The sequence below is a fragment of the Equus asinus genome, chromosome 6, assembly GCF_041296235.1.
Source record: "Equus asinus isolate D_3611 breed Donkey chromosome 6, EquAss-T2T_v2, whole genome shotgun sequence".
NCBI lineage: Eukaryota > Metazoa > Chordata > Mammalia > Perissodactyla > Equidae > Equus > Equus asinus.
Genome location: NC_091795.1, coordinates 29,084,884 through 29,104,806, shown reverse-complemented (window position 1 = coordinate 29,104,806; position 19,923 = coordinate 29,084,884). Strand labels below are relative to the sequence as shown.

Below are 19,923 nucleotides of genomic sequence, written 5' to 3'. Positions count from 1 at the left end.
TGACTTCATGGAAGCCTTCCCTGACCTTCCTGACTAGATTAAACCTCCCAACTACCCTCTTGTAGCACAACATACATGTGACCAGGGTGCTCATTTACAATTCTTTGTGTGATGCTTTGATTGACAGCATCTCCCCACTGGACTGTAAGCACCTTCAGAGCACAGAATGGATCTGTTTTGTTCAACAATGTGTCCCCAGGATGAACCACACAGTAGGCTCTCAAGGGGTTTTTTTTTTTTTTAAAGATTTTATTTTTTTCCTTTTTCTCCCCAAAGCCCCCCGGTACATAGTTGTATATTCTTCGTTGTGGGTCCTTCTAGTTGTGGCATGTGGGATGCTGCCTCAGCGTGGTTTGATGAGCAGTGCCATGTCCGTGCCCAGGATTCAAACCAACGAAACACTGGGCCGTCTGCAGTGGAGGATGGGAACTTAACCACTCGGCCACGGGGCCAGCCCCCAGGGGTTTTTTTTTTTTAAAGATTGGCACCTGAGCTAACAACTGTTGCCAATCTTTTTTTTTTTTGCTTTTTCTCCCCAAATCCCCCCAGTACATAGTTATATATTTCAGCTGTGGGTCCTTCTAGTTGTGGCATGTGGGACGCCGCCTCAGCATGGCTTGATGAGCAGTGCTGTGTTCGCACCCAGGATCCGAACTGGTGAAACCCTGGTCTGCCGAAGTAGAGCGCGCAAACTTAACCACTCGGTTAACAGGGATATTTTTAAGCGCGTGGACAAAATATCAGAGCTGGAAGAGTTAATCCTTTCACCTGACAGATGTCACCCCTAGGTGTGGATCAATTCAGGTGCAAGCAATTGAGTATGGGAGCCACCAGGCCCCAGGCCCCACAGGAGCCAACTTCTGTGACAACCCCAAAGACAGAGCTTCCAGGGTCTCTGCAAGGAGACACCACACTCAGGAAGCCCAAAGCTACGGCTTGGACAGAGAACTCCCAGTGCAGATGCAGTTTACCAAGCAGAGGTCAGCTTTACCATAAGCACTGCAGCCAGGTCTGCCCACAGGGTCTGGTCACAAGCCGGCTCCACCCTACCCCACCCCTGGGCATTCTCACATATCAGGGAGAGTCATCTTCCTCCGTGAGGCCTTTCCTGACCTCGTCACTCTGCTAAGGATTGGGTCCCTCCCCCAGTTCCTCACTGCCACACTTCCTGGATGTTCCCCTTCTTAGCCATCATCCAGAACACCTGCAATGGTTTATTCGATGTCTCTCCCACAAGGCTATATGTTCCACAAAGACAAGGATGGTGTCAGTCACATTCACAACTGCACCCCACCAGGGCCTGGCAAGTACTTAATAAGTACGTGGTGCTCACTGTGTGAAGTTTCAGAGAGCAGTGAAGCAAAAGTCAGAGCTATCCAGGGGACACTCGCGACCTTGGGACTCAGGTCTCAGCAGTAACGGGGATGCCAGACGGCACTGGGCTGATTCAGCAAAGCCTCGGGCCAACGCCACAGGCTCCGGAGAAATAAACACGCTGCTCCTTTGGCACAGATGTCCTGGTTATTAGCCACGTGTGCCAGGATGGTTTCTAGCCCCTGCCCTGAGGCAGCATGCGAGTGGCAGAAGACAGACAGGTGGGAAGTGCATCGTGACCCCACAGCCTTGCTTAGTTCCTCTGTGGACTCCACGAGCAGTGACACCCTCTGAGCGGTCACAGAACTGGGGGGCCCATGCTCCTCTGCTGGACTCCAGGCATGGAGTGCATCCCCCTTCCTGGCCCCGCTCTGACAGCACAGGGACGCAAGATAAGTCTGCTCTTCAGCCTCTAAAAGCTCAATAACCCTGGCAGGTCAGAGAGCACACTCAGCATCCCACTGCCGAGGCAAGGCAAATGGGATTAAAATGACAAGTTCTTCTAAATCTATTTTGGAGAAAAGAAAGAAAGGAAGCAGGTCCAAGCCAAAGGGGTTTGGTACTAACATCCATTCAGACCAAGGCCCCCTTGCAAGGCCCTTCTCCCCAGGCCCCACATGACTTCCCTCCCAGCCTTAGGGCCTACCGTCGCTCAGCTTCTGGATCTCACAGCCAGCGGCTGTCCCCCAATAAGCCACGCTTGCTCGCTCACAATCTGTGACTTCCTGCCTGCTCTTTCTTCTGGCTGAATTCTGTAGGATCCTCCCACAACCCCACAACTTTTTTTTCGTGATAAAGTCCTACTAATCCTTTAAGACCCATCTCAAAAAAAGCCTCTTCTTCTGAATCTTGATTGCTTGTCCCTCAGAAATTTCTTGACACTCTTTAAGTCTCTTTCAGCCCTTATGTAGTAGTAGTAATAAAAAAACATTAAAAAAAGATAACTTATATCACCGAGTCCTCACTAACACCAGTCACTGCTCTACAGGCTTAGACATTCTCTTCCTTAATCCTCTCCACGCTCATAAGGATAAGAATTCTTATGACTTCATTTTTACAGACTAGACCCTGAGGCCCAAGGAGACACAACAGCCAGGGGCAGAGCTGAGATGGGGACCTGGGCAGCCTGACAACAGGGCCTGCCTTCTTTCTTCTCCCAGGGCTGCCCGTGCTGGCTGAGTGGGTCTCCCCGTCCAGACCACACAGTCCTGGGTGATTAGTGGGGTGCCTGCTACAGCCCCTGCCTAAGTGGGTGCTTGACAAATGTCTGTTGAGTGAATAAAGATCAAACAATTGCGATCTCTCTCCAAGGAACTTAACCCACCTGATAGATTCTCACAACTCTCTCCAGAAGGTCAGGAGGAAAGCAGTAAAATACTTTAGGAGGATCCAGCGCTACTTAAGTGCCCAAGGTTGGCTCAAGAGAGGGAAGGTGAAGGCTTGAGGCCCATCCTCTGGAGAGGAGACTGGCTCTGTGCTAACACACTTCTCCCAGTTACCTGTGAACGAAGCCTCACGCTGCACCTCACAGCCTCAGAACTCTGCGCCCGCCCTCCCTTCTCCCCACTGTCATTTACTGCTACCCTGAAGCCCCCACCCTTAACTTACTGGCTCCATTTATCTGCCCGCATTTCTCCTTTCTTTGCCCTTCATTCCTCCTCTCTTCAAGTTAGGGGCCTTGTGAATATATCACAATTTATTTACTCATTCTATAGATGCATATTTAGGATCTTTACAATTTTCCACAATTGCAAACAGGGCGGTAATGAACATTCTTATGCATGTCTCCTTGTGCACATATGAGACTTCCTCCTTCCTCTAGGCTACACGCATAGTGTGGAACTGCTGGCTCAAAAGGGTACAGCACCTTCCAGGAGTTAATGTAACACCACTAGCCAGAGAGGCTGTATAAGTTTCTACTACTCCCTGCAGTGTAAAAGGTTCTGATGCTCCCCATTCTTGTCAAACTGATATAGTCTGATTTTAAAATTTTTGCCAGTCTGATGGGTGTGAAATGGTATCTCCTGTTTATTTTAATTTGCATTTCCTCAATTACAAGTGAAGTCAAGCAACTTTTTATGCCTATTGGTCATGTGGGCTTCTTAACTGGTTTATTTATATCCCCCCAATAAGTTGTTTATCTCTCTCTTACTGATTTTTAGGAATTCTTTGTAAATTATGGGTATAAATCCTTCCTTGGACATAAGCATTGCAAACATCTTTCCCCAATAGAAAATTCTTTTAACTTTGTTTGTAGTGCCTTCTGTTGTACAGAAGTTTCAAATTTTATATGGACAAATACATCAATCTTTTCTTTTACAGCTTTTTTTATGTGTGTGTGAGGAAGATTGGCCCTGAGCTAACATCTGTGCCAATCTTCCTCTATTTTGTATATGGGATGCTGCCACAGTGTGGCTTGATGAGCAGTGTGTAGGTCCATGCCTGGAATCTGAACCTGTGAATCCCGGGCCACCAAAGCAGCACGTGTGAACTTAACCACTACGACACTGGGCCAGCTCCCATTATAGCTTATTTTTTATATCTTGATGAAGAAATCTTGATCACATATATATTTTCTTAAAAAAGTTTTTAACTTTTGCTTTTTCACTATTAGTTTTTAATTCACCTGGAATTTATGTATGCTGTGAGTAAGGGATTCAACTTTATTCTTTTCTGAATGGAGCCCAATTGTCCCAGTAGTGTTTACTGAATCCTTTCCCACTGATTTTCAGTTCTAACTGTCATGTACAAAGTTCTCCAACTTGTACAGGTATGATTTCAGCTCTCTATTCTGTTCCTCTGGTCTACCATCTAACCACGCACCTATACCACTGTGTCTTAATTTCCATAGCTTTATAATAAATCCTGATATTCTTAAAATTGTCCTGCTTATTCTTGGCCCTTTGTTTTTCTATATGGATTTCATGATAGCTTGTCAAGTTGCATGAAAAACTTTCTGTATTTTGATTGGAATTGCACTGAATTTACAGATTTACTCGGGAAGAATCGCTATCTTTAGGTTATCAGGTTTTTTCTTCACGAATGTGGATGCTCTCCTCCACTTATTCAGGTCTTAATGTCTTTTCATGATATGTCGTAAATTTCTTCATAAAGATCTTAGACATGTTTTATTTATTCCTAAGTACTTTAGGATTTTTTGGTGGTATTGTGAACTTTTTAAATTAGATTTTCTGTTGGTTATTAATGGTATTCAGGACTGTTATTGATTTTCCACGTTGATCTCAGAACCGCTAATCTTGCAATCAAAAGCATTTAGAGTCTTAAATGCATTACTCTAAGTGAAGGAAGCCAAACTCGAATCAACATGCTGCATGATTCCATTTACATGCTGTTCTGAAAAAGGAAATTTTAAGAGGCAACAAACAGACCAGTGGTTGCCAGGGCCCAGAGTGGTGGGAGTGGATGACTACACAGGAGAGTGAAGGGATTCTGGGAAATGATGGAACTGTCCTGCATCTGTATTGTGGGGGTGGTTACACAAGTGTATACATTTACCAAAACTCAGAATTCAAACTCACAATTTTAAAAAGATCACACTAAAAAGAGTGAGTTTTGCTAATTTTATCTCAATAAACCTGACCTTATAAAAAAAAGCATTTGGAGGAATTCATGCTCATAAATGTGAATGTGAGACAGAGTGCACATGTGTGTGTGTATGTCTTCAAAAATAGATAAAGTGGATAAACCTGGACATCAGCCTCCAAGCTCTGAGGCAACTTCCTGATACCAGAGGGTCCATCTGTGACAAAACAAGGATTCCAAAAAACCACAATGCACCTCAAGGGCCTGTTAAGACTCTAACCCTGAAGGGACTATCTCAGGTATCCCATGGGCATGGGTTCCAAATGCACTGGGCAAGCCTATCTTCCCTACGCTGCTGCAGGGAGGGCCCTTACTCACAGTGGTGATCCTGAAGCCGAGCTGGGCAGAGGCACTCAGGTCCCTGCAGTACAGCAAACCCCCTGGGTTTTGGGTGCCATGGGTCCCAACCCTTGGGTCTCTGCTTCTGCTTCCCCACCATGACCTTCTAAAACGCTAAAGGGAGAAAATATGAAAACAGCAGACCTGGCCCACGGTGCAATTTGGCTCCTTGGCAATATGATGATGATGTATAAGCTACTATTTATTTGAGTGCTCATTATGTCCAGGAACTGTGCAAACTTCCTTACAAGCACTATCACTTTTAATCTTCATATAAGCCTATGAAACAGGTATTACTGTTTTCCTTCTAAGAAGAGGAAACTGGGGTTTAGTGAAATTAAATAATTAAGTTTCATAATTAGTCAGGGGAGGAGGCCAGTCTCGACTCCATTAACATTTGGTTCTTGAACTTCTTTTGGCGTTCCACTAAATATGCAATAATTTTTAATACGGAGAAACTCTAAAACATGACAGATACGGTAGAAGTGTCCTTCAATATATTCTCTAGACATACTCTTTTGCTAGTATATCTGACTCGATTGCCCATGATACATTCCCTTCTTGACTTGACTGCAGTGCCTGGCTCAGAGCCTGCAGGTGATACCTGAATGAATGGATGGATGAACGGATGGATGGATGGATGGATGGATGGATGAATGGATGGATGAGGACTAGAAGCGGGGAGGGGGGAGAATGTTGCCTGCTTCCTTGCCTAAGAGAATTCCAGTCTGGCCCCAAATTATATATTTAGACTCCAGGTGACAGTATAATTACAGGGTTCCAAGCACATAAACTGTTGGCACAAATGAGGTTCTCTCTCAACCCAAGCTGATCTTGGCAGAACAGAAACAAGCCACATCCTTCCTTCTCACCTTGGCACGTGATTCCGCTGACCTCTCTCTGTGGAGGCTGTCTGTTCCCAGCGTGTTTCAGGCCCTACTCCTCTCTGCAGACTTGGGACAACTAACACATACAGAACACTTCCTGGGTCAACCCCCTTACAAACATCTCCTTCACCTATTTGCTCTTTGATCCACACCACAACCCTCTGAGGTAACGGGGGTTACTTTCCCAGTTAACAAATGAAAACACTGAGGCTCAGGGTGGTTCAGGGATCTGACAAAGTCCCCTCCCCTCCCCAACAAGATTCAAACCCAGCCCTCCTGCCTCCAAGTTCACAACCATCCTCCAGCCCACACCACCTCGGGCACAGAGAGCAGGGTTTACTGCTTCAAGAGCTGTGTGTAGTGCGTGCAGCAAAAATCCCAATTTAAACTGGATTACAGAAATACTCCCAAACCCAACTTAGAAAAGCACAAAACAGAATAAATATTCTGCAAATTTTTAATTCATGCTGTTAAGCTTTAAACTCTGCAATCCAGCCCACTCAGATCCTGCTCATGTATCCCGTCTGAGTATTTTTTTTTTAAAGTGTAAATGATAGAGATTGCTATTCTTAAGAAATCCAGAGGCTGGGCTCTAGCATCAGACCCGAGTTTGAATCCAGCTCCATCACTGACTAGCTGTGGGATCGTGGGTGTGTTTCTTAACTATTCTGAACTGGTTTCTTTGAGTGTAGAGAAGAAAAACACCTACTTTCAACAGCCACTGTGCAGGTGAAACAAGGAGACTGTAGGTAAAGATTTCACCTCCCAGAGACACCATAGATGAATGACAAATATTAGCTCCCTTCCCTTCTACAGAAACAGTAACTTCAAATGCCAGTTCTTTTAACCAGAAAATATTTTTCATTCAATCATTAGCTATTTGTTGAGCATCTCCTGTGTGCCCTGGGTCCTCTGGTAGGGAAGGCAGCCAGCAAACAGATAAATGACTAATAACAACCATTGTGTTGAGTCCTGCTGAGTGCGTTTTGAAAGAGAGAACAGATTCCTTTACAATGACAGCCTTGTGGCCTCCCATCTCCCCCACGCCCCCTCCCAGGGTCTGAGAGCCAGAGACATGACCCTCAGCCAGACAGTCCCCTGGTAAAGGGTTACAGTTTTCTCCTCCTGGTGGACTTCCTCTAAAGCCCCCTAAAAGGAATATATTTGATGAGCAGAAAGGACTGACAGGCCTTCCTGTCTGTCCATGAAAGAGGGGCTGGAGCAATACGTGTAGGGGCTCTGTGAGCTGGACTTCGGAGGGTGGCACCTGTAGGGTATCTGTGGGGTACCTGTGGGGTTTTCTGGGTGCTTGCCTGCTCATCTTGTGCCACTCCCAGCTCTCCCATGGCAGGTGCCGGTGTCATCCTGCCCAGCCAGCTTGGAGGTCTGGACAAGGTGCATGTGCCCTTCTGGGGGAGGGTATCAAAAGGCCCTAGAGAAGGCGAGGGCAAGAGGACAAACCTTTACCAATGCCCATCAGGCACTGTACCAGGCACTGAGCCCCACAACAGTCAGATGGAGTTGTGACTATTATCCCCTTTTTACACAGGAGGGACTGGGACTTATGGATATTTCATTCATTCATTCATTCATTCGACAAATATTTATTCGATACCTCATCTGTGCCAAAATCTGAACCCAACACAAGGTCATAGAGCTGCTGGGTGGATGAGCTGCAATCAAACAGGCTGCCTGGCTTCAAACCCCTAGCTCTTTCCAATCCAGTGCGAGCCCTCAAGAAGGTCAGAGAGTCTATCCTCAGGGCAATCACCAAGTGGTAGGGGTGCCAGGTGTATCAGGGCAAGACAATTAGTAGGGCAAAGCTACAAGTATTAAGCCTGTGACAATGGGCCCTAGTGCCTCCTCGACTAGACTGTGAGCTCTTTGAGGGCAGGGGCTGGGCTTTCCCCATCTCAGCATCTCCAGTGCTGGCACAGAGTGGGTGACACGCATGACAACATGGATGAAATACAAATGCATTGTGCTAAGTGAAAGAAAAGGGCATATGCCGCATGACTCCATTTATGTGACATTCTGAAAAAGACAAAACTAAAGAGAGACAAAACCAATGAGCTGCCAGAGGCTGGGGGTGAGCGGAGGACATGGGGAAATGTTTTGGACATGATAGGACTGTTCTATATACTGTGATCGTGGTTACACAACTGTGCATTTGTCAAAGCTCCCAGAAGTACACAATAAAAAGGGTGAATTTCACCCTAGCAAATCATACCAAATTTTTAAAATTGGAAAAAAAGAATGACTACAAGCATAAACAGACTTACGTGAAGGTAATCAAGTTTAGGCTCCAGGGCTCCTCAGCTGCCTAGGCCTTGGGAGGGGTCCCAGCAATGTGATCATCAAATTTCCTACGATTATTTCTGAAAAAGCTTCTCCTCTCCCCATTGTAAAAGCTTCAGGCCCCCTGAAACCTAGACCCATCCCTGAACACAAGTACAAGAATAGATCAAGAAAGGAAGAATGGCGGGCTCCCAAGGAGTTAGACTCAAGTGGGACCCTAGAGAAAGACAAGATCTAGTTCCAGCAGACAGAGGTAAGAAAGACAACCCATGGAGAGGAACCAGCATGGACAAAAGTGCAGAGGTTTCCCAAGCTTTCCAATGACCACATGAGCACCAGGTGGTCCTACACTATATGTCCACCACCCCAAGTACATGTGTACACCCCAATCTTTTTTTTTTTAAGATTGGCACCTGAGCTAACAACTGTTGCCAATCTTCCTTTTCTTTTTTTTCCTGCTTTTTCTCCCCCAATCCCCCCAGTACATATCGTATATTTTAGTTGTGGGTCCTTCTAGTTGTGGCATGTGGGACACCACCTCAAAGTGGCCTAATGAGTGGTGCCATGTCCGGGCCCAGGATCTGAACTGGCGAAACCAGGGGCCGTCAAAGTGGATTGCGTGAACTTAACCACCTGGCCACGGGGCAGGCCCTGGGTGCCAATTTTAAAAGAAAAAAAAAAAAAATAGGTTCTGGGGGCCAGCCTGGGGCCCAAATGGTTAAGTTTGTGTGCTCCTCTTCGGTGGTCCAGGGTTTCACCAACTTGGATCCTGGGTGCAGTCCTAGCACCGCGCATCAAGCCATGCTGAAGTGGCGTCCCACACAGCAGAACCAGAAGGACCTACAACCAGAATATACAACTATGTATTGGGGGCCTCTGGGGAGAAGAAAAAAGAAGAGAGTTGGCAACAGATATTAGCTCAGGGCCAATCTTTAAGAGAAAATAAATAAATAAATAAATAAATAGAAATGGTTTTGTATCAGAGATAGTTGCACACCCTTGTTCATAGCAGCATTATTACAAGAGCCAAGAGATGGAAATAACTTGTGTCCATTGACACATGAATGGATAAACAAAATATTCATATATATATGAATATTATTCGGCCTTAAAAAAGAGGGAAATCCTGATATATGCTACAATATGGATGAAACTTGAGGATATTACTCTAAGGGAAATAAGCCAGTCACAAAAAGACAAATATCATAGGATTCCACTTATGAGCAGATTACCCTACATAAGTCTACTACTTGTCTAGACACTACTCTAGATAAGCCAAATTCATAGAAACAGAAAGAAAAATGGTAGTTGCCAGGGGCTGGGGAGAGAGGGAAGTAGGGAATTATTGCTTACTGGGTACAGTTTCAATTTTTAATTTTGCAAGATGAAAAAATTCTGGAGATTGGTTGCACAACGATGTGAAAATACTTAAAACTACTGAACTGTACACTTAAAAGTGGTTAAGATGGTGAATTCTGTTGTTTTACCACAATTAAAATAAAATAAATGTATGATGTTTATGAACCAAAAAAAATCTTTACATGAATATTTGTTCAAAATCATCCATCTTTGAAAATTTTACAAAAACAGAATTTACTTAGTTTAGCTCATTAGCTCAGTTAATCCATAAAATGCTCATTCTAACAAATTTAGAAGAAAACAGAACATATAATCTTTCAAGTTACATCTGTTCTGTTTCAATGTCCCATGCTATTTATTTAATTTACTGAAATTTTCAAACAAAATAAAATTTACCAATTTTAGCAGGCACTGTAAACCCCTCTCAATTCATTATAGAGGATAGAAAGACATAAGATGAGTGAAAATTAACAAGTAGGGCAAATGTGTTTTTTAAATGGTTCTGGTTGTAGAGAAAAAAAATGCTGTATATTATGTTCTATCCAGACATTATACTATGCAATATGTTCCTGATATTGATATTCTATATATTTATTTTTTATATCTTGATTTGTTCTGAGGAAATGATCTGAGGTGGCTTGGTTATAAGTAATCACAAGGCTCATAAGAAACTGCCATGATTCTAGGCCACTGGGCTTGTTAGCAGAAAGGCTCAGATGACACTGTTGTCATCTCACCTGAAGGGAGGGAGGACCTCAAGGAAGGCAAACCACGCCCAGACCTGACTCACCTGCTCCTGGAAGAACAAAGATGGTCTGAAACAGGGATGTTTGGCTCGTGCCTCCGTGATTAGACCACAAAATCCCAAGAAAAGAAAGCGAGCTGGAAAGCAGCCAGGTTTCCTTCAGTGAGTGAAATCTAAATTTCGGGAGAATCTCCAGCACATGTCCTAATTACGAGGAAGTTGTGTTAATTACGAGGGACAGTTAGGGAACACACCCAGCTGGTGGCTGCTAAAGGCAGCTCTGGCTGGAGTTCTCCTGGAGCTCGCGCCAGAGCTGGCCAGCCTGGGGAAGCACAGAGCAGCACAGCAGCCCTGAAGAGGACCCCTGCCCTGCGGACGACATGAGGATCCCACTGCTTCCCAGGGAGAATGCCCGGTGTGCTGTGCAGGTCGCACAACTCCAGGGGCCTGGCCACCCAGCGCAAACGGGCCGAGTGACTGAGGAAGGAGAGGCCCTGGTTTGGGTAATAACTGTTTATTTTTGATGCTTGGAGAGGTAATCCTTGGTACTGCTCTAAAGGTGTGGTGGAATACTGCTTACTAGTTAGGAAGTAGAAAAATAAACAGTTTTCTTTGTTTAGGAAATAAAGATCTCCTCTCGATCAGCACAGAGTGAGAACTACTCTTCAACAACTGTGTCATTTGCTTTTGCAGATCTGAAGGGAACGAATAAAACTAGGTCACTAAGAAGGAGAGAAAAATTCCAGGACAGAATAACAAAGAATTGGCTTTGAGGATGGGGACATAAGAAAGTTTCTTCGCTTCAGAATGATACAACATGTTTCTTTCCATTTGTGAACCCCGAATGGTCATGACCACATGGTGGGCGTAAGAGAATGTCCTAGTGAGGGATGTCTTGGTATCCAGGAACCATCACCAAGCAGGAAAGCTTCACAGTGTGAAAAAAAAGTTACCCTCACGTTATAACCGGTGCCGATTACTGAACGCTCGCGGTGTGCTGGGCACGGCTGGTAAGCACTGCACATGTATTTGCATGTACAAAAACTCTACGAAGTAGGCATGATTACAGTCTGCATTTCACAGACCAGAAATGAAGATCAGAGAAGTTAAATAATTGGGCTAAGGTCACACAGTGAGTCCATGGCAGGGCTGCAACTAGAATGTGAGATTTCAAAGCTTGGGTGCTAAACCACTGATGTCCCCACTTTTTTGATCACAGAAAATCAGTATTTTGATTACACATTATTTGTATGGCCATGAATCCTCAGCTTGGCTGAGGAAATCTTTCTAAGTCATCATGAGGACTGGTTTATTTAAAATGAGGTCTTCTAATATATAAGCCCACTGAGCAAGGCTCACGCAAACTGTAACAAGACTTGGTTCTGCTGAAAGCAAACGAAAGAGTGAGGGACCGAGTCGATCCCACTGTGTTGTGGACCACTCCTTCTCCCTCCAGATCTCCCATGGGGACTATGTGTCACATGCCCATCTGACATGCAGCCCCAGTGCCCACTCGGCTGAGCACTGGGCTACAAGCCACCCACTTGATCTCCTTCCACACTCACAACACCCAGTGGCTTTCCCTGTCCACAGAGCTGGCCAGCACGTGTGAATGGGGGATGTGGCCTGGCTGTAAGGCCACTTGAACCCTAGGCTGAGCACAGAAGGAGGGACAACCTCGGAGGCCTTGGAGCTCGGGGACCTCGGTGCTGGTCTGTGCCCACCACTCACCAGATGAGGGTCCTTGGACAAGCGCCCAGGAGCCTCACTTGTTTTAACTCCTCTGCACAGTGGGGCGATCCCACAGTGCTGGTGGGAGGGTCAAATGATATACAAGAAAATACTGTGAAAATGGAAATGCTGCACAGATCTGTGAAAGTATTTTCCCGATGAGGGAGGCTCTGAGCACAGGGCCACGGATAGTGGTGTCCCACCACCAGGGTGTGGGAGCCATTGTGGGACCAGTCCTGGGGTGGGGCTGGGTCAAGCCCTTACGCCTATAAGGCCCAGGAATGCCCCGTGGCTGGGAGACCAAGCACAGCCACTGCCTGCATGGCAGATTCTCCCCGGTGGTTGAGGTGGGGAAGAGACACTGACATTTCCAATGCAGATGGTTTTTGGAGGTGTGGGGAGGGGCGCCACTGTCTCAGTGGAATCATAAAAGTATCCCACCCCAATTCATTGCTTCGTTCTGGGGGTGTGACATCAGGAAAAATGCCTCTTCCCAGAAGGTTCTGGGGGTCTCAGAGGACACCTGAGGTCCAGCCAGGTCCCTCCTAAAATAAAGAGGGTGAATGACTGATAAGTTCACACCACTTTTCCTATGTGCATTTGACCCAAGAAGGCTTTACTATAAATAGTATAGTTTGGCCAAAACTTCAGCACCTATAGGATCTTACCTTCCATCCCCAATCCCAACTGGTCTGACAAGAAATGCCTGGGTTGAGGCATCCCTGGGGAGGCCCCTGAGGGTATAAAGTAACTGGTGTCTCCAACATTTCAGTGTAGAGTCGTTCTCTGCAGCTCCTTCGCCATGGCAGTAGATAGAGAAGGCAACTTGTTTTTTAGGGTGGGTTGGTTGGTTAGTCGGTTGGCTGGTTTGGGGAGTGGTGGATTACAAGGAATGGGACAGGTTTGGAACACAGAGAGCTGGGTAAGATACCCGAACTGGGGGAAGATCCATATCAGCCAGGGGCCAGGATGACATCTCTGGGTCCCTGTGCACTGAAGGGGGGACGTGGCACAGGGGAAGGGCTCCCAACTGAGGGTCAGGAACCCTGGTTCTGGGCTCAGCTCTGATCTCAACTGGTGGGGTGATCTTGGGCCATCACACCCACTCCCTGGACTTCAGTCTCCTTATTCTTTCATTCAGAAAACACTGACCTACTGACCTGGTACACGTTGTGCTGACTTGGTACAGTAGGCGTCCAGCACCGTTCTATTGCTGGCGAGCCAGCAGTGAACAGATGGGGAGAGCACCCTGTTGAGTTCTGGGGCACCCCCTCCCCCAGCTCAGGCATTCTTTCATCCCGTGACTGCAGCCTGACCCAGGTCCAGCCCCGGCCTCTGCTCAGCTGCTTGCACTGTGTGGACACAGCTGAGCATGAACAGCCCTCCCACCCCTGTACTCTGCATCCTGAGATAGTGTGAGGATAACAAACATCCAAACAGTGGTGATAAGCAAAGCAAGCAAAGCTGCTGCAAGGCCATCAGGACAGCCACCCTTCCCCGTAGCATATGCCTGGAAATCGCAGCAGGAAGTAGAGTGGTCAAAAGGGAATCACTTTTTTGCTGTATCCCTTTGTCACCAGCAGATGGGAATCATGGGTCAGCAAGGCAGAGTGCTGACAGAGCTTTCCTTTAGACGAGTGGAAAACAAAGAATGGATGGACTGGGGTGGAAAACAGGAAAATACGGTGTGTTTTAGTCTCTGTGGATGTGCAGACGAGTAAGCAATGAAGCCAAGCTCGGGTAACATCATTCTTCATGGAACAATTCCACTGCTCAAAACACTTCCAGGGCTCCCTACTGCCCAGAGAAAAACATCCAAACTGCTTACCTTGGCATTGAGGGCCTCCACGACATCTAGCCACGGCCCAACCCACCAGCTTCATGTGCCCTCCACTAACTCCTTGCACACCTCATGGATTTTTGCCTCTGTGCTCTGCCATCATTCTCTCTATCTAGAATGTTCTTCCCTCATCTCTGTCTGCCCAAATCCTCTGTATGCTTCTAATGCATTGGATTAGAAGCCCTGGCACTACTGACATTTGGGGCCAGATAGTTCTATGTTGGGGGTGGCGGGGCTGTCCTGAGGATTGCAGGATGTCCAGCAGCATCCCTGGGCTCTACCCACTAGATGCCAGCAGCATTCCCTCCATCCCAGGTGGGACAATCAAAAATGTCTCCAGACACTGTCAAATGTCCCCTGGGGGCAAAATAACACTGGCTGAGAACCAGTGTTCTACACCCAGATCCACTCCACTCTTTTCACGAAACCCTTCCCTGAACTTCTTAGAGAGAGGGGTATATTCCACATACTTTGTAACAGTCCATTACCATTTAACATAGCCTCCTTTCAGCTTGATTTGTGTGTGGGTACATCACCCCCTCCCCATTAGGCCACAAGTTCCTTGAGGGCAAGAACCACGTTTTGTTCATCCTATATAAGCCACAATACCACCCAGAGTAGACACTCAGTACATATTGGCCTAGGTTTGAACCCCTGCACGCACAGGAACTCAATATCACCCAAAACAGTCTGGTCCACCTTGGACCACTCTAAAGAGCTCTTTCTTTTACTCACCTAAAATCTGTTATCTGGGAGCCTCCATTCCTTGGTCCTGTCCAAATTCTAACTCTTTAGCCAAATTAATCTACTCACTCTATTTCCCACTCCCAGCCCACCTTCCTCCCCTCTGAGAACTTCCCTTCTCAACTGCCGGGCTGGGCCCCAGTAGCCAAGTTCATACTACATGACTGCCCCTCCGATCCAGTCAAATTCTCTCTCTCAGAGGTTGGCATTGTGGCTGAGAAACTTGAGTTAGTAGTTCCTGCTGGATACCGGGACTAAAGAGATATAAAGTCAAGAGTGGGGACTGCCACTGTGGATGCTCATGTCTCGCCCTATAGACATGAAAAGTAGAAGTCTGGAGAGAGACAGACAGAGTTAGAGAGAACAACACGCACACACACACACATGCACAGAAAATAAAGCAGATGTGCCTAGAGAAGCCAAGAAGTAAGATCAGGGTCTGGGGAGAGGGAGAGGAAGTGAGAGCAGCAGGATTCCCAACAGATTCCCAGGCTGGGTTCTAGAACCCCATGGAGTTCAGCTGCAACTCCTGCCTCTTTACAATGAATTCTCCTTTGGCTCATGCTCAGTCCAGGTGGTTTTTATCTATCCTCATTCATGCAACAAAAACAAAATAGGGAAAGGCTTTGACTAAGACACAGCCCTTCAGATCTCTGACAACTCATGCCCGAAAGCTCAAGGCCCCTTAGCCTTCTCCTCTCCAACCTGAACTCATGTCCAGTGGGGCTAACGGAGGCCTCTTTGATGGTAGATCATGCATCTATGTGCACAAAGCCCTTCACACCTCAGTACCCGCAACAAACCCAATTTATGATGGTACCAAAAGGTGAAGATCTGATTCCTGAGCTGAGAGAGCCAGAAATCCAATCGAGCAGTGCCCAGGAGTGAATAAGGCGGCCACCAAAACCATGTGTTTGCGTAAGAATTCACAGCACCCCAACTAAACACAAGCACCCACAATGAGGCTCTAAGACCAGAGAAGCTGGGAGCCGTCCAACTCCTCCATTTCTGTTCCCTTTGAAGCCGGCTCTTCTCAAAGCAGATCCCACCCCAGCAGAAACCACCACGGGCTTTCCTAGCAGCTCACGGCCTACCTTCCCCAGGAGCAGATGATGGCAGCTGGCTCAAAAAGCCCTTTCTTCCAGCTCCCGCCAGAGCCAGGAAGAAAACCACCCCCTGAATACTGGGAAGGGTGGGGGCTCTGGAGCAGATAGACGTAGATTCTTATCTTATTTCTACCACTTATTGGCTTTGACTCTGATTCCGTTAACCTAAGTTTCAGTTTCCTCATCTAAAAACTAAGAAATAACAACAGTTCCCATTTTAAGGAGTAAATGAGACAAGAGAGTTTTAAAGAGAGCAGAGAATTTTAATATTCACCAGGTGTTAGTTTTCTATTTCCGATTTTGTTCATATTAAAGGTCTTAACTAATTTTTTCAATTTACTACGTGACAAGACATCCATCTTGAAACGTAATTTATGAGAGATCATTCTCACTATATACAATCAGCTGGAAAATAAAAACTTGATTAGCGCTCATTTTATTTTCGAAGTGTCCTCTAAACAGCAACAATTCCAGAAGCATGTCAGCAAAAATTAGCAATGCCAACAGACTATACTTAATCCCTCAACAGACGTGCACGCCTAGGAGGGTATAAGTTCAGTTCCCAGGTGGGTCTGAATCCCTATCAGGCAAATGACTCACCTCCTGGAACCTGCTCCTGGGCTTATCTGGCCAGGAGGCCCCATGCGGATGAAGGCACAGCACTGACCGCTCCACTCTGTGCCGGCAGCCAATGCTGCCCTCACACTCCGTGTTCCTTTAATTCCCAATAGGCTTTACAAAGCCAGGTGCACTTCCCGAAGCTTGAGTTCCTGACGGATGGATGTGTTAGCTAGAGGATGTGCCGTGTGGAGCCCCCTGCCCAAAGGTCGACAAGCAGCTTCTCTCCCTCCCTGCTTCAGAAAGCTGTGCAATCTCTCTGGAGGCTCCAGAGTCCCAGAGTCCTGCCTGGACAAGGGTCGCTGTGCTGATAGTGCTGGCCCTTGTCACTGAGAAAAAGCCACAGGTCTTTCTCCACACCTTGGCTCCTAACACAGGAAAAGCTGCTGCTTCCTCATTAGGAGGCCACCAGCGCTTTGTTTTTGCCTCTGCCTTCCTTAAGAATTTACAAACCCAACCGTCAAAAACTGCAGAGGGCGTAGAGAGTGGTACAGTCTTTCTGAGGGCAAGTTGCCATTATTGCTCAAATCTTAGCAGCGTTGCTACCCTCTGACTTAGTAATTGTACTCCTGGGAGTCCCTCCAAAAGAAATAATCAGAGAGAAAGATTAAGGCACAAATTCATTCCATGGCTTTTTTTTTTTTTTTTAAAGATTTTTTATTTTTTCCTTTTTCTCCCCAAAGCCCCCCGGTACATAGTTGTGCATTCTTCGTTGTGGGTTCCTCTAGTTGTGGCATGTGGGACGCTGCCTCAGCGTGGTCTGACGAGCAGTGCCATGTCCGCGCCCAGGATTCGAACCGACGAAACACTGGGCCGCCTGCAGCGGAGCGCGTGAACTTAACCACTTGGCCACGGGGCCAGCCCCCATTCCATGGCTTTTGTAATGATGTCCAAAAATTGAAAATAATATAAATATCCAGTAATAAAAAAAGGAATTGACTATATGATTTAAAGAGATCACTAAAATCCTGTTTAGAAATCTTTTGGACACAAGAAAATATTAATATATTGATGTTAATGGAAAAGCATGATACATAGTAACTTTAACCACAAAAAATTTTTGTGTTCAAAAAGTCTTAAGGGTCCCTCCAGAATACAGCTCTGGGTAATGGAATTATGAGTGGTTTTTACTTTCTTCTTTATCCTTTCCTTTTCTCCCCCATCCTATTGCCCACAGTAGCATTTGATCCTTTATCCGTCGCTGTCATGATATAAAGTCGAGTGGGACAGTCCCAGACATCACAAGTTTCAAGTCCAGCCGGACGACACTCAAGCTGACCATCCTACCCACAATTCTGCGCTGTAAACCAAGGCTGGACTTCTAAATCGGCAACATCTCCAGGCAGGGAATGCTCCAGCAGATCTTGAAAGATGAACATGGGGTTGGTAGATTGAGGAAGAGGGCAGAGAGACATTCCAGGAAGGGAGAGCAGCATGAGCAAAGAAACTGGAGACAGCACTGTAGGTTTGGGGCTACAAGTGGCTCAATGCATCCGGGGCCAGGCTAGCTGGGCATAGGCTGAGGGGAGCTCTCACTCCCCAGAGCACATTCTGCCAGCGTCCATCCAAAGGCTGAGGGGAGGAGGGAAAATGAAAGAGGAAAGTGGCAAGGCTGGTGACTGAAAATATGGAGTAGGAAGAACTCTACCTCCTAGCACCATGCTTGGCACATAGTATGTGCGCACTAAACATGAATGAATGAATGAAGGAGTGAATGAATGAATGGCTCGGGGCAGAGAGAAGCAGTTTACAACCAAGACTGTGAAGGGAACCAGGGGGTTGAAGTTCCCCCTCTAAGGAAGGTGAGTAAAGATCCCTTCACACATATGCCCTGTGATCTCTCAGGACTCATAAATATTCCAATATAACAGAGGAACAATTCCTGTAAAACCATTAGCAACCAAGCCCTAGATTTCACAGCAAAGAAAGATGAGTGCATCCAAATTCACCACAGCACTATCTAGATGAAAGAGGAGTCTACTCCGGTTCAGAGGAAGGAACACAGAAGCCACTGTGATACCCTTCTCTCCCCCACTCTTCCCTCCAAGCCAAGAACCCACCCTTCAGGCTTGGATGCCCAAACTCTGTGGTTTCATTTATAATCACAGACTCTCAGGGTGAAGGAGTAACTTTAAAGGCCATCTACACACCCTCAAAAAGAAAAAAGCAATGCTTCAATGTCCTCTGCACCAGCTAGCTCCTCCCCAACAATGAGAGTTTCTAATAATTAGCACACACAAACCCGCAATGGGGCCCTCTTGTCCTCCCTCTGGATGCAGCCACACCGTTGCTGGCGTGCTTTGTTGAAAAGTTCATTATGAAAGAAAACAAAACCCATTTTTTCCCCACAGATCACACTAATGAAGATGAAAACAGTGCACTCTGGAACAGATGCTGTTTGGCACAACAATGCTGCCTGGTCCCTTTTCACGAGTCCACCCACCCCCACCCCCAGGGCATATACCAGGGACCCTGCCTCCAGCCAGAGCTGATCCACTCAACACTGGGCCCAAGCTGGGCCTCTCAGATTTTTCCCCCTAGGAATTTAGAATCAGGGCTGAGGGGTCTGCAGGTTACCTAATATGAAGACTGCTTTAGCAGCTGCGGGGTGGCCACATCAGGCCAAATGCTCATCAAAGCAGAAATGGCTGTCTGCAGAGACAGAAAGAACGGACCACAGAGAAGCAGAGACAATATTTCATGCTAAGACAGACAGACATGCTGTATGAGGGCAGAGCTGAGTTTTTTTTTTAAGCTCATCATTGTTACCTAAAACAGGCACACAGTTAAGAGTTGAACAGATACTGGTTTGATGAATTAAAAGAGAGAGAGACAGAGAGAGAAGCTGTCTGGGATCTCCCATTGCTCAGCTCCTGGTGTCAGTCCCTCATGAGTCCAGGTGGACTCTCTACCCTCATGTTCCAGGGGCTGCCCCAGCATCCTTCCTATAAATGTCCTCTCTTGCTTACGCTGAGCTGAAGCAGATTTCTGTTACTTGCAACCAAAGGAGTCCCACTGAGACGCCCTGAAGATTGCCTGGGCCCTCTGCCACCTCTTCCCTCAGAGCACCCCTTATGCCCCTTGGGCACCTATTGCATGAGCCCCAGTGTCCACACCAGCCCAGCTGCTCTCCTCCCTGGACTCCAGCCCCCTGTCTCCAACAGCCTGTTGGATTCTCCCTCTTGGATCATACACCCCCACGCAAATACAACTTCCCTCTGTCAGCAGCTTCTAAACTTGAGGGTGCATCAGAATTCCCTGGTGGGCTTGTTAACGCAG

General features: G+C 46.7%; 1 protein-coding gene across 23 annotated transcripts in view; it reads right to left on the bottom strand.

Annotated features, from left to right (window-relative positions):
• Positions 1–19,923, bottom strand: part of REEP1 (receptor accessory protein 1) — a 97,398-nt gene that overhangs the window by 52,798 nt on the left and 24,677 nt on the right. For 13 of the 23 annotated variants that reach the window (XM_070511819.1, XM_070511823.1, XM_070511831.1 and 10 more), the window contains exon 1: positions 16,015–16,226. The exons of 8 other annotated variants lie outside the window; for them this stretch is intronic. In XM_070511819.1, the coding sequence (XP_070367920.1) occupies positions 16,015–16,211 (197 nt within the window). In that variant the 5' untranslated portion in view covers positions 16,212–16,226. Of the gene's footprint in view, positions 1–16,014; positions 16,227–16,626; positions 17,081–19,923 lie in introns of those variants that run through there. 2 more of the 23 variants (XM_070511827.1, XM_070511839.1) reach the window with 1 other exon arrangement.